At 38.6% G+C, this 13,346-nt stretch overlaps 1 protein-coding gene across 1 annotated transcript; it reads right to left on the bottom strand.

The window, feature by feature from the left end:
- Positions 1-767: 767 nt before the first annotated feature.
- Positions 768-12,127, bottom strand: cep78 (centrosomal protein 78). The gene is given in 17 exon segments (XM_070904613.1): positions 768-1,403; positions 2,571-2,733; positions 4,356-4,537; positions 4,950-5,027; positions 5,174-5,323; positions 5,518-5,560; positions 5,704-5,815; positions 6,579-6,681; positions 6,801-6,865; positions 9,296-9,409; positions 9,520-9,694; positions 9,863-9,966; positions 10,075-10,147; positions 10,468-10,643; positions 10,799-11,067; positions 11,914-12,058; positions 12,061-12,127. Coding segments are annotated over 17 exon segments (2,613 nt in total). The 3' UTR covers positions 768-809.
- Between the last annotated feature and the right edge of the window lie 1,219 nt (positions 12,128-13,346).

Raw genomic sequence — 13,346 nt, 5'->3', positions numbered from 1 at the left:
CACAACTAGAAACTGCTACATTTTAAAGCAGTACAGAATATCCTAATAGGAACAACAAAGGATACGATTCTTCATCATAAAATACTTTTTAAAAAGGACAAATTAAATATAAAAAAAAAATAAAAATCTACATCAGCATTGATTTCTAAAAATACAAATATTGTGTTAACAGCCATAAAGAGTAATAGTACACACGAAACAAGAAGTGAATTTATTTCTAACTGCTCCCACGAAATGGCTTTAAGATTATAATTTCCTTCTGAGGTTGGATGCACTCCCACATGAAACAGGATCACATTGGGAGGAACTTGATTCGCAGACTTGAATTGAAACTTGATTGAGGTGAGGTTAGCTTGGAAACCCAAATATGTTCTATCACACTTTACTGAATGAAACTGTTTTACTGTACATGCTTCAAAGTCTAAAATGTGTGTGCAAAAAAGAGGATAAAAAGTAAATACAAAAATATACATAGGATTGGATCAGTAACTAAAATTCTCATTTCACAGGACCTTCAACTCTATTTCTGCTTTGGCTTAAATGCTACAAGATGTTTCATTTACTTCTCATGCTCTCTCCCAAAATAAAATAACTGAGATTGAAAATGTACGAATTGTAAGAAATGTAAGAATCTTGCATCTTCCATAGATTTAAAAATAAATCTAGACTAAATTGTAACACAAATGTAAAAATCTACATCATAGACATTCTTAAAGTGAACAACAATCTTAAGAAGTAACAGGAAGAACTTTAAGGAGAAGGCACTGAGAACAGACACCGAGAGACGGAGCTTTTCACTGGGCAACTGGTCAGAAGGATTCATTATCTGACTGCCCTCCCAGACCGCCCAGAGACCTGATCTGCTCCAGAGTCTCCCTCCCAGGATAGGCTTTCCCCTCTGACCCTTCTGACCCTGCCTGGCATACTCTTACAAGCCTTCCCTGTCCACTGTTCCTTGACTCTGATCCCACAGACTCTGCCTTGTCACTTATAACGTCACTAATACTTGATCGTCTGGACAATCCACCAAGAGACCCGTTGCTATGGGAAGCATGACTGTAAGCATAGCTGTTTTTGAAGCTGTATCCATGGGAACCGTTGCTTCTGTGAGAGTTGCTGTTGCTCTTGGGATGGCTTAGTTGAGTCTGAAAAGTTTTACCAAAGGAAACCTTATCAAAGGACTTTTGGCTCCGGAAACTGTGCTCAGAACCTGAGTCATGCTTTGAATATTTATCTGGTTCCTCTTCTCCACCTACACCAGGGTATACTGCAGGTCCAGAAGCCTGATTGAAGGTCACATCTAGTAGCCTGTCTTCACGCAAGGACTCCCTGACAGAGGATGGAGATCTGGGAGTGGTTGTGTCAGCTGGTCTACCAGGGGGGGCAGGCATGACGCTGCCTACCTAAAGATAGAAATTGGAGGTTTGATGAGAAAAATAGAGTAATAGACGAATAATTAAATCATCCTTTTCAAGTTAGTAATGGGAAACATTCTATGGATTTAATGCTACTACCAACTACAACAAATCAACAACCATGATAATATAGGCAATACTCAAAAGTTTAGGTTATCTGCTAACCCCCGGTTCTGAGTGACATGTCTCATTATGGTATACGACCCCTCGCCAGTGCTATGAAAGAGAACTTAATAGTATCCAAAACATAAATCCTCAAACTTGACATGGAACTAGTTTATCCTAATTTCCACTTGATGCGGTTCAGCAGTGTTACAGCTCAGATGTCAGATGGAAATGTTTAAAAAGCATAGTGCCTCTTGCAGAAGGCAGAGAGAGCTGAGGCCGTCCCAGAGGCTGGAAATCTGACTTGTCAATTCCAGCCATTGGAGCTAGCTGACCTACGTTACAAAAATAAACAAAAAAAGAGATGAAATCAATTAAAATTAAAGAGCCAGAGTAAACACATGCATTAGGTTCAGTAACAGTGAAACTGGAACATCCTCTCAGAATGAAACTGTCCTTTGAACTGGGCTTAGTACCAGGTTTTCAAATACTGGAAGTCAATAGGACCAAAACAAATAGACCACTTATTAAAGTGCATCTCAGAGCGAAACAGAAATCTAACACTACATTTATGGTAAAAGGTCAATTTACAAAAAGCAGCCCAGCATTTTGGGAAATACAAAACACAAAAGGTCTTAAAATACTTGACTGTTCCACCCTGACGTCTGATTATCATACAGTCCAGTAACATTAATTACACAACTTGATGTGGTTTTCTACACATGAGCAACTTTTATGATTTACAGACATCAGAGGCCTTCTGGAGATTTACTATATCTATATCTATATTACGCAGCGCTAGTTTGGAATGAATATTACAAAATACATCTACTGTTGCACCATCAAATAAATCAGAACTAAAATGCAAGGCAAGTTTGATGGTGCTGTCCAAAATGCAATACTTGCATATGGAGTTTTGGCCTCATATGATCAAGTAAACTCACTGCTCCTATGTTTTAATGCTGCATGCTAGAAAGAAATGATACTGAAATACTGTGTAGGTATAACACAATCACATAGCAAACGTTTACTAAACATTGCTTTACATACTGCTAGCAAAGGTGAAACATCAGTCTTTTCCCGAACATTGCGATATTCTCCTCTAGTCAGTGCACCACCCACATGTGGTCCTATTGTAGAGGAGAGCTGAGGTTGTCCCAGAGGCTGGAAATCAGACTTGTCAATTCCAGCCATTGAAGCTAGCTGACCTAGGCTACAAAAATAAACAAAAAAGGAGATGAAATACATTAAAATTAAAGAGCCAGAGCAGACACATGTATTACTTAAGTACACAATCCGAGATATTGAATTGGTAAATGTTAACAAATGCTACTTTTTTTACCACAGTAAATATAAATAAAACACCACTGAGAAAAACCCAGAAAATGGAGCTGTACACTGTTGATACAAAGTAAATAAGAAAGACCTTGTCCATGTACAATATTGGGTAGATCTTGATCTACACCCATTGGCTGCACCTTATGGTCTTAGTTTCAGAACAACTCAGCATCCTTTAATGGCCCTTAAATATGACTCAAGGCAAACATTTTTTTTTTTTACAAAAATAAAAGGTTCAGTAACAGTGAAACTGAAACATCGTCTCAGAATGAAACTCTCCTTTGAATTGGGCTTACCAAAACAAATAGACTACCTTAAAGTGCATCTCAGAGCGAAACAGATATCTAACACCACATTTATGGTAAAAGGTCAATTTACAAAAAGTAGCCCAGTATTTTGGGAAATACAAAACACAAAAAGTCTTAAAATACTTGACTGTTCCACCCTGACGTCTGATTATCATACAGTCCAGTATGATGAACATTAATTACACAACTTGATGTGGTTTTCCATACACAAGCGACTTTCATGATTTACAGACATCAGAGGCCTTCTGGAGATTTACTTCTTCTATATTACGCAGCGCTAGTTTGGAATGAATATTAAAAAATACATCTACTGTTGAACCATCAAATAAATCAGAACTAAAATGATAATCAACAAATATTAAAGCTACATGAAGGGGGGTCGACTACGGCGGTCCTGAGAGCTTAATGCACGGCAACTTAAGAAAACGCATGCATATAGACAATATGCAAGACTTGATTGAAAGCATTATCGGCTTATGGCTATTAGCCTACTTAAAAAACCAGCAGACACAGAGCAACATGGGTATCCCATTGGAGTTGTGTTAAATGTCTAATCAATGTCTTTTAGCTGAAAAAAATATTTGGGTCTCTGTCTAGATGTTTAACTCTCATATGTCCTTTACTTTTGCTTTGCCTTATTTTGTGCCAGGCAGGTAGCGCATACTTGGTTTGTCTGAGGTTATTTGCCTTAAACAATGGTTTTAAAATTGGGAGTTTAAGGAGAGCCACACTCGTTTTAATACTTTGTAACAAACAATAACAAAAAAAATCATATGATTATAAATTAAGTACACTCAGCAGATTTTGACTGATGTTTGACAAAATAAGCAATTTCATGGTACCACTTTGGGCTCTAGTACCTTGTGAGCGTGAAAAAACAATAAATACATTGATTGATAATAAATAACAATTGTTATTCTGGTCTTAAAGAAAAATGCACTGAAAACAAAATTAGATTAAGGAACACATGACAAGGTGAAACATTAATAGTTAGATTAAATCAAAACAATTCTATGGGGATTCTCTGTACTCTATTTTGAATTCAATATGACTCAAACAAATAATGGAAAAATAAGTGAATGATACATAATGAAACTTTAACTTTAACGTTAAGTTAGACCCAGAGCCAAATTGGCACAGTCCAGGTCAAAAGAGAAACGTTGTATTGGCCATTTTCAAGAATACCCACCCAGCATCCTTTAGGAGATCCAGGAAAGCATGAAACTTGGTAAATGAGATCTCAATGCTGTCGAGGACTGCCTCATCTTCAAGAGCACTGAAAGCAGGTGGTGCTGATGCAGAGCCAGTGTCTGCAAGTGCCTCTGACAGGGAGAGGTTGGTGTTACGAAGACGGGCATTCTCCAACTCACACTGAATAGAAATAAGAAAAAGACTGAATAAAAGAGCATCTTGAAGCCAGCTATATGAACATAATACAGTACTGTGACTTACAGGTCACCATTACATCCAAGTGTTTCAAAAACACTTGTGACTGTCTGTTGGTTTTGAGACATTTCAAAACAGTCCAATATCCAAAACCCACTTAAATGTGGCAACCAACCCCCAAGCTATATACTGTTAGTGAGGAATAAAGATCCTGCTGTGTCATAACATAAAGTTTGGCACTAACAAGATCTCTGAAACTATGACTATTACAATGTCCACAAACTTCACATCCAGAGTGCATTCCTCAGCTTATCCAAGAAAATGCAAACTGGTGAAAAGCCGCAGCAGAGGAAAACAGCCGAAAAATAAATAACAGGCAAAAAATTATATAAATTACCTCCATGAGCCTTGACTCGGCTTTGAGTCTGGCTCTGCGCTCCTCTGCCAACTTCAGACGACACTCTTTTAGCTCCATCTGCAGGAGATGCATTAAAAACACACACACCCACACGCATAAATACACAGCATGCTTAAAGTGCTTCAAACTAAACTGATTAAGTCTTTGTCTTGTCTACAAAACCTAAAAGGTTCCAGTTTGGGCACTAGCCTGATGTGACTAACCTGGATATGTTCAAACTGCCGTCCAGTGATCCTGTCCAGGACACTAAGAGAAGATGGTCTCTGGTCCACTTCCACCACCACCTGTTCCTCTTCCTCATCCTCCTCTCCCTCTGAATCTGACTCCACAGTAACCTTCACTGTAGCTGCACCCTAATTTCAACAGATGAAGATGACAGTCTGTATTTAAATCCCTTCTTGACAGGGTTCTCAATCTATTTTCTAGTGCAGAGAGTCTGGAGTAAATTATTTGAAATGAATCCAATCCATACTTGTCTGAGATACTGCTTGTCTAGATCAGTAATGTTTTTCAGTAATACACTGAACATAAACAAAAGCAAACTCACCTGAAAGATTTGATCCATCACACTAACTCCAGGAGGCATACCTCTGTAACAAAGGCATCCAACATAATAACAAATGATCATTTTGTTCTATCAATATTTAAAAATAATAAATAGCATGTCTTAAAATTACAAATGGAATACAGTGTCTTTTTTTGAAGGTAAATTGGTTTGCCAACATCTCCTCACCTCTGGCGTTCAGCTCGTGCAGCAGCACGCCAAGGTACATAACGGGAGCTGGAATAGGGCTTCTGAGCAACGCTGGAACTCCGCCCTCCAGGAGATGCTCCTTTACGGGGCGCTGCACCAGAAAGAGAGCCATGTAAAGACTTCACAAATGGAGAGCTTTTAGCCACAGGGAGGTTTTCTAGGAGCATTGGCTCTGTTCTTGAACAAGGACACACACCCAGTCATGGATGCAAAGGCCCTCAAAGTGTTCAATGTACTTCGATAGGCGAAAGTTAATTAACGCAAGAATTACTGGTAATAAGGGAGTGATGTACATTGTGTTCATGAGGTGCTTTCCATCTAGGTTCTAAACATCATAAGCAAAAGAGAATGAAGGCAGACAAGTCCAGCTGAAAATCATTTTAGTTACTGTATCAGTTACGAGACAGCATGGCACTCTTCATCTTTTACTCTTGATATTTACCAGAGTATCCAAACCAAAGGTATTTAACAGTGTTGACTTTGGCATCAGGCAAAGACCTACAGAATTGTGTCACATAAATGAAGGTAGACTTTTCTAACATTCTATAAAACAGCAAGCACTTATTTTCAAGTGCATTTTTGCACCAGTCAGCAACGTTGTCTGAGATAACAAAGGGAGAACAGCATGAAAATGTATTCAGTTCTTACCATGTCTCCAGATGACTTAAAAGCCAACAGGTGAGAAGTCAGAAAGAGACAATATGAGTATGAGATAATAAATGCTAGTTTGGATCAGAACATGAGATGGGAAAATGAACCTTTTTAGTCACTTACAGCCACAATACAAGATCTTTTTATGAGCCTGATGAAGTGCTGAGACAAAACCCTTTGCCAATGTTAATGTATACACATACCTATCCTTAATGTAGCTTTTCCTCTGACTGTACTTTGTAGTGCTCGCCTCTTTGGACCAGAAGCTCTCTGTGGCTCAGTGGCTGCCGGCTTGATCCAGCAGTACTGCAGTACAACATGAGGAAAGCATTGTAACACATATGAAGCATGCATACAAATACACCACTCATTCACTTAGAATATGAATGACTTTTTCTTAGAAGAAGACAGCTCCAGACACTCACCTCTGGTGACTGTCCATCAGCATTCATCAATACTTTCTCTATTATAGTTTTAATTAGGACCTTGTCTGTAAAGGGAAAAAACATTCAGCTAGAATTGTGTATTTTGTTTTCAGAGATGTTTCTGGACAATTAAAGTATTAAAGTAACTATAGTGGTACATAGCAATTATAGCATTTTTCCGGAATGAAAACACTACATACTGGTTAGAACCAGTATGCAATTGGGAGGGACACAGCTAAAAAGAAATCTAACAATGTGCTAGCTGCGCCTAGAGGCTGCAATGAAACCAATAATTTATCATTTGGGACAACTTTGTCACATGGTGCGAGCAGAATCATCTACAGCTCAACGTGACAAAGAGAAAGGAGCTGACTGTGGATCTGAGGAGGACCAAGGTGCCGATGACCCGTTTCCATCCAGGGTGTCAGTGTGGACACTGCTGAGGATTACAAGTATCAGGGAGTTCACATTGACAATAACCTGGACTGGGCGAAGAACACTAATGCCCTCTACAGGAAGGGCCACAGCCATCTCTATTTTCTGAGGCGGCTGAGGTCCTTCAACATCCGCCGGACTATGCTGAGGATGTTCTATGAGTCTGTGGTGGCCAGTGCTATCCTCTATGCTGTACATACAGTTAGGCCCAGAAATATTTGGACAGTGACACAATCTTCATGATTTGGGCTCTGCAAGCCACCACATTGGATTTGAAATGAAACAACTAAGATGCAATTGAAGTGCAGACTTTCAGGTTTAATTCAAGGGGTTGAACAAAAATATCCTATGAAACATTTAGGAATTGTAACCATTTTTATACAAAGTCTCCTCATTTCAGGGGCTCAAAAGTAATTGGACAAATTAACATTACCATAAGTAAAATGTCCATTTTTAATACTTTGTTGAGAATCCTTTGCAGGCAATGACTGCCTGAAGTCTGGAACCCATGGACATCACCAAACGCTGGGTTTCCTCCTTTGTGATGCTTTGCCAGGCCTTTACTGCAGCTGTCTTCAGTCGTTGCTTGTTTGTGGGTCTTTCTGCCTTAAGTTTTGTCTTGAGCAAGTGAAATGCATGCTCGATCGGGTTGAGATCTGGTGATTGACTCGGCCATTGCAGAATATTCCACTTCTTTGCCTTAAAAAACTCCTGGGTTGCTTTCGCAGTATGTTTTGGGTCATTGTCCATCTGTACTGTGAAGCACCGTCCAATCAACTTTGCTGCATTTGGCAGAATCTGAGCAGAAAGTATATTCCTATACACTTCAGAATTCATCCGGCTGCTTCTGTCTTCTGTCACATCATCAATAAACACTAGTGACCCAGTGCCATTGGATGCCATGCATGCCCATGCCATCACACTGCCTCCACCATGTTTTACAGAAGATTTGGTGTGCTTTGGATCATGAGCTGTTCCAATTCTTCTCCATACTTTCTTCTTCCCATCATTCTGGTACAGGTTGATCTTAGTCTCATCTGTCCAAAGAATGCTGTTCCAGAACTGGGCTGGCTTCTTCAGATATTTTTTGGCAAAGTCTAATCTGGCCTTTCTATTTTTGAGGCCGATTAATGGTTTGCAATTTGTGGTGAACCCTCTGTATTTACTCTCAGTAAGTCTTCTCTTTATGGTAGACTTAGATACTGATACACTACTTCCTGGAGAGTGTTCTTCACTTGGGTGGATGTTGTGAAGGGGTTTTTCTTCACCATGGAAAGGATCCTGCGATCATCCATTTCTTCTTTTTTTTCAGCCTAAGGATGGTCTGTTTCACTTCCATTGAGAGCTCCTTTGACCTCATGTCGTGGGTTCACAGCAACAGCTTCCAAATGCAAATGCCACACCTGGAATCAACTCCAGACCTTTTAACTGCTTAATTGATGACAGGTTAACGAGGGACGAGCCCATGCAGCCTTCTGAGTCAATTGTCCAATTACTTTTGGTCCCTTGAAAAAGAGGCAGCTACATATTAAAGAGCTGTAATTCCCAAACCCTTCCTCCAATTTGGATGTGAATACTCTCAAATTACAGCTGAGAGTCTGCACTTTAAGCCCATATTGATTATATAACTGTATCCTGAATATGTTTTCGCAAACAGCTAAAATAACAAAACTTGTGTCACTGTCCAAATATTTCTGGGCCTAACTGTATATAGTCATACACAACAGTGGAATACATATATATATGTATATATATATATATATATATATATATACACACACATATATACATTGTTATGGTATATGTTTTTAACTATTATTTTTCACTTAAATATTGTAAATGTGTATATTTATTTATTTATTTATTTATTTTCTACTTCTTATTTTTATATTTTGTACATACTTTTAGTTCTAAATTTATGCTACTTTCTACTCTTGAATGGGAGTATCGGTACTGTAGAATTCCCCCGGGGATCAATAAAGTATTTCTGATTCTGAACCTTCTATGCAGTGTGAAAAAATCTAGAAGATGTTATGACTTTGGTTGAGGCAACTTCTTACCAACTAAAGGGTTACTACGAATATCCAGTACACAAAGAGCAGAATTCGTTTTCAAGGCTTCCAGCAAACGACGAGCTCCTTCACTGGACAGACCACACCTCTGTAGGTCCACAGCTGTTCAACAAGTCAAAAAACAGAAAACCTGAGCACAATTCCTTCAAAAAGGAAAACAGCAACAAAAAATTTACTTTTCTTCTTTCTCTCAAACCCACACACCTACTAACCTTTAACCCAGAGGTCCTCGACCAGTTCATGTGCAAGAGCAGCAGCACCCCGGTCCCCAATCAAAGTGTTGCAGTTAAGAGTGACACGGCGGAGTCCACCCATTCCCTCAAACTGTGGCTGTCGATACCTCAGAGACTCTGCCCATGCAGTCCCGTGCCTCTGCATTCCCTGATGCTGGGAAAAGATTTGCATTCTTCTACAAAATATGTTTTTAATTTAATTTTTACATAGGGACTGGGTTTACAATTACCGATAAATTACAAGTCAATACAGTAGACGGAGTCCATAACATATTAAACTAAATAGTATGCCAAATAAAGTCTTATAAATTACATATTATACCTTGATGATTTTGGCCATATGCTCTGCTCCTCTCCAGGTGAGATTGCATCCTGTAAAATCTACCGTCCTGATGCTTGTAGAATACTTTACACTTTGGCAAATAACTAAAACATATGAAAATGGCAGTTAAAAAGACAACATGCTCACGTACAGTACAATCTTGTGAAGGCTTTCTGAACAATAAAAGGAAAATATACTGTGAATATACATACCCTCTAAGCCCTCATCACTGATTGGACAGTTAGCCAGAGAAAGGTTTTCCAAGGCAACACTTTTTGCCAAACCCTGGAATAGAATACATAGGGCTCATTAGTTTTTACCTCTTAAACATAGCATATGTTTAATTCAATATTCCTTCCCGTTTTATCTCTCACATATCCAAAAGTTCCATCCTCCAAGATGACAGTATTTACCATATTTTACAGTAACTACGGGGTTATTTCACAACACTCACAGCTCAGAATTTGCTTCCAGTAGATTATTTAGAGTAATAGAGAGTGAAGAGAAAAGTGGGAAGTAAATGCAGATGAGCTTATGATTATGTGCCAGTCTCTCTAAATACATAAAAAAAATAACTGCAAATAATATTCTCACTCAGTTTTTACCTTTGTCAAGGTAATGAGGTCCCTCTCTCTCAGTGGAAGTCCATTAAGCTGCAGAGTCTTGACGTTGGGAGAGACAGTCAGACACTCTCTCAGGGCCTTGCACAACTTAAATGTCATGTCCTTGGAGCGAATGGCTGGGATTTTCTTCCTGAAGCTAGACTTATAGTACCTTCTATCTGAAATTGGTGGTGATATGATTAATGTTTATATGGAAAATTGGTCAAAGTCATTCAAGGTGCTAATTCAAATGATCCTGTGCATGTTTCAATAACATAGCTAATTAACTGCTTTTTTTTGTCACTTGATGTACCAGATTTATTTTCTGCCTTACCTGCGTCTCCGGAACCCAGACTAGCTTGGTATGTGCTACTTATTGCAATGTGGTGCAGGTGTTTGTTGATGCAGATAGAGTTGAGAATGGGTGGCCAGTCTGTGAGTTTGACCCTGTCTCCGTTAAAGTCCAGCATCCCTTTGTCAAGGTTCATCTTCACAGCGGGGAGAGGGACTGAATCCTGCCTGGCACAGGCAAAGTCATAGTATGCCATGAAGTCCTGGGCACCCTGCCGCCGAATGTGAGCACTGTCTTGAACCATCTTTGACCTACAAACAAAAATATTTTTTAAAAGTCATTAAGTCATTAATTCAAGCTTAATAAGGCCATGAGATCGTATCCACTCCTCTGGTACTAGGAGGAAAAACTGTGCACAGTTGTGTAAACACACATTAAAACTGCATCATTTTGTGTGTATACAGTAAATGGCTGCTCCTTCGAATAGATTACAGGTTCACAATTTTTCAAGTCAGTCTTTAAACAATAGTCAGGTGTCCATATGTTCAACATTTTGGTCCATTCTGAATAGTACCTGAAGGTGTGAGGATCAAAACATCACAAACATAATAATTACAAGTGTTTTTTGGCTTGGTTTTCAGAGTAAGAGTTTTGATCTGACTCATATGTCTAGACATTTGAGCTTAAGTAAGAACATATTCTAATAGCTCGAATATCATAAAAAAGTGGTCAGTAGTGAATATTTCTGTCTGTAGAGACACCTCACCTGCCACCACTTGATCAACGAGCTAGTTAATCAGCCTTTCCTTCACAGCTGACTCATTGTTAAATATAACGGGTCGCAGGTTTAAGTGTAACACCTGAACGTCAACGTTAAACCTTAAGAGTGACTAAAAAATAGCTTCGGTGGCCAATTTTAATAAAAAACTAAGTTGAAATGCACAGTGTACGGTTTAGTCCGGCTCTATTTGATGTTATACGTGCTAACCTAACCTTGGAGGCAGTGGCGTTAGCAAGCTAACCTCCTAGTAACCGTTGGTAGTGAAGGAGAGCAGCAGGCTCTCGTGCTGCTGACAAACCGTCAACGGTGATGTTTTTAGCTGTACTTTCATGCATTATAAACTTGCATTTAATCGAACCAAAACAATTTAATATACCTTCCACGTATAACTGAAGGCTGTATCGTCGCGGTACTGATCTTTCGGCTTTCCTCGACCACTGTCTGACAACTTCAGCGGACTGTTATTGTTAACGATGTGACCGACCGCTCAAAAGTGGCGCTGTTGTGTGTCGCCCACTTCTCTTCCTCACTGCGGTCAGTGTGAGTCCATCCAGAAGCCTGCTGCCACCTACCGAAGCGGAGGCACACATGAATTCCCTGATAATCATAGAGGGCTTTGGGCGGAGTTTTAGATTTACTAAAGTACGAATCGAGGTACTTGTACTTGTACTTTACTTGAGTGTTTCCATTTTATGTAACTTTATACTTATACTCCACTACATCTCAGAGGCAAATATTGTACTTTTTACTCCACTACATTTGTCCAACAGCTTTAGTTACTTTTCAGAATATTTTTTTCCATACATATGTTGATTTTGAATAAACTGAAGTATTAAGTGTTCCTTTATGGGTTGAGAACATTTTCCTACTTCTTAAGCTAAATAAATATTTGAAAATTAGTTGAATTAGTTGGAAAATGCATCGTTACAAGAGCTCATGAAAAGAGAGAGATACGTGGTTCTCACAGGACAGCGACGCTACAAACAAATTATTTTATAGAATATGATGCACTGCTGTAGATTCAACTATCCAGCAGTACATAAAGTAGTTAAAATTAGCCCAACCATAAATAACTACGGCAGTAAAATGCAACATACACATTCATACACCAATAATATTAATCCAGAAGCATAATATAAAAGTATATCATCGTTATAAACTTTCAGCGGAATCATATTCCGATGATATGGTATTATTATTCTACATCATCACTCATCATATATGTACTACATACACTACTGGACCTGAACTTGGATTATTTCTGCACATACATATTTGCACAAATATTTGCACAACCGCAATTCATGTATGTGGCTTAAAGTATGTATATAATGTATTTGCTTTTGAATTCCATTTCTTTAAGTTATCATTCAGTTCAGTTTCTGTCATTTTGTTCTTGTGTTGTGATAACGATTTCAACCATATCACCCAGCCCTAATTATCAAATAACTATTTGGCTGTGACACAGATATACTTATAAAGCAACACAATCAATTGACAACAGTACGGATACATATTACCTATGTTATTAGGCTCTACATATTATTATTAAATATTGGGTTTGCGTTACAAGGCAACACAATTTTCTTTTTTCAAATGTCTTCGTTATTGTTACTCTAATAAGATTTTTTTGCAGTCAACACGAACGAGGAGGTGCATTTAGGTTCCACAATAAAGTCCTCCAAATTGTGGGTGTGTATAACGTTTATATCACAAGTTAAAAATCATCACCGGGGTTCATGCTATTTGATATGAGAATTAGTCAATTCAATTTCATACCACTCTACTAAACGACTCTGGTGTTGGAAT

This window comes from Enoplosus armatus, chromosome 4, assembly GCF_043641665.1.
Source record: "Enoplosus armatus isolate fEnoArm2 chromosome 4, fEnoArm2.hap1, whole genome shotgun sequence".
In the NCBI taxonomy this organism is placed as follows: Eukaryota; Metazoa; Chordata; class Actinopteri; order Centrarchiformes; family Enoplosidae; genus Enoplosus; species Enoplosus armatus.
Note: the sequence above shows the minus strand (reverse complement) of the source record. Positions and strands in the feature narration are given on the sequence as shown.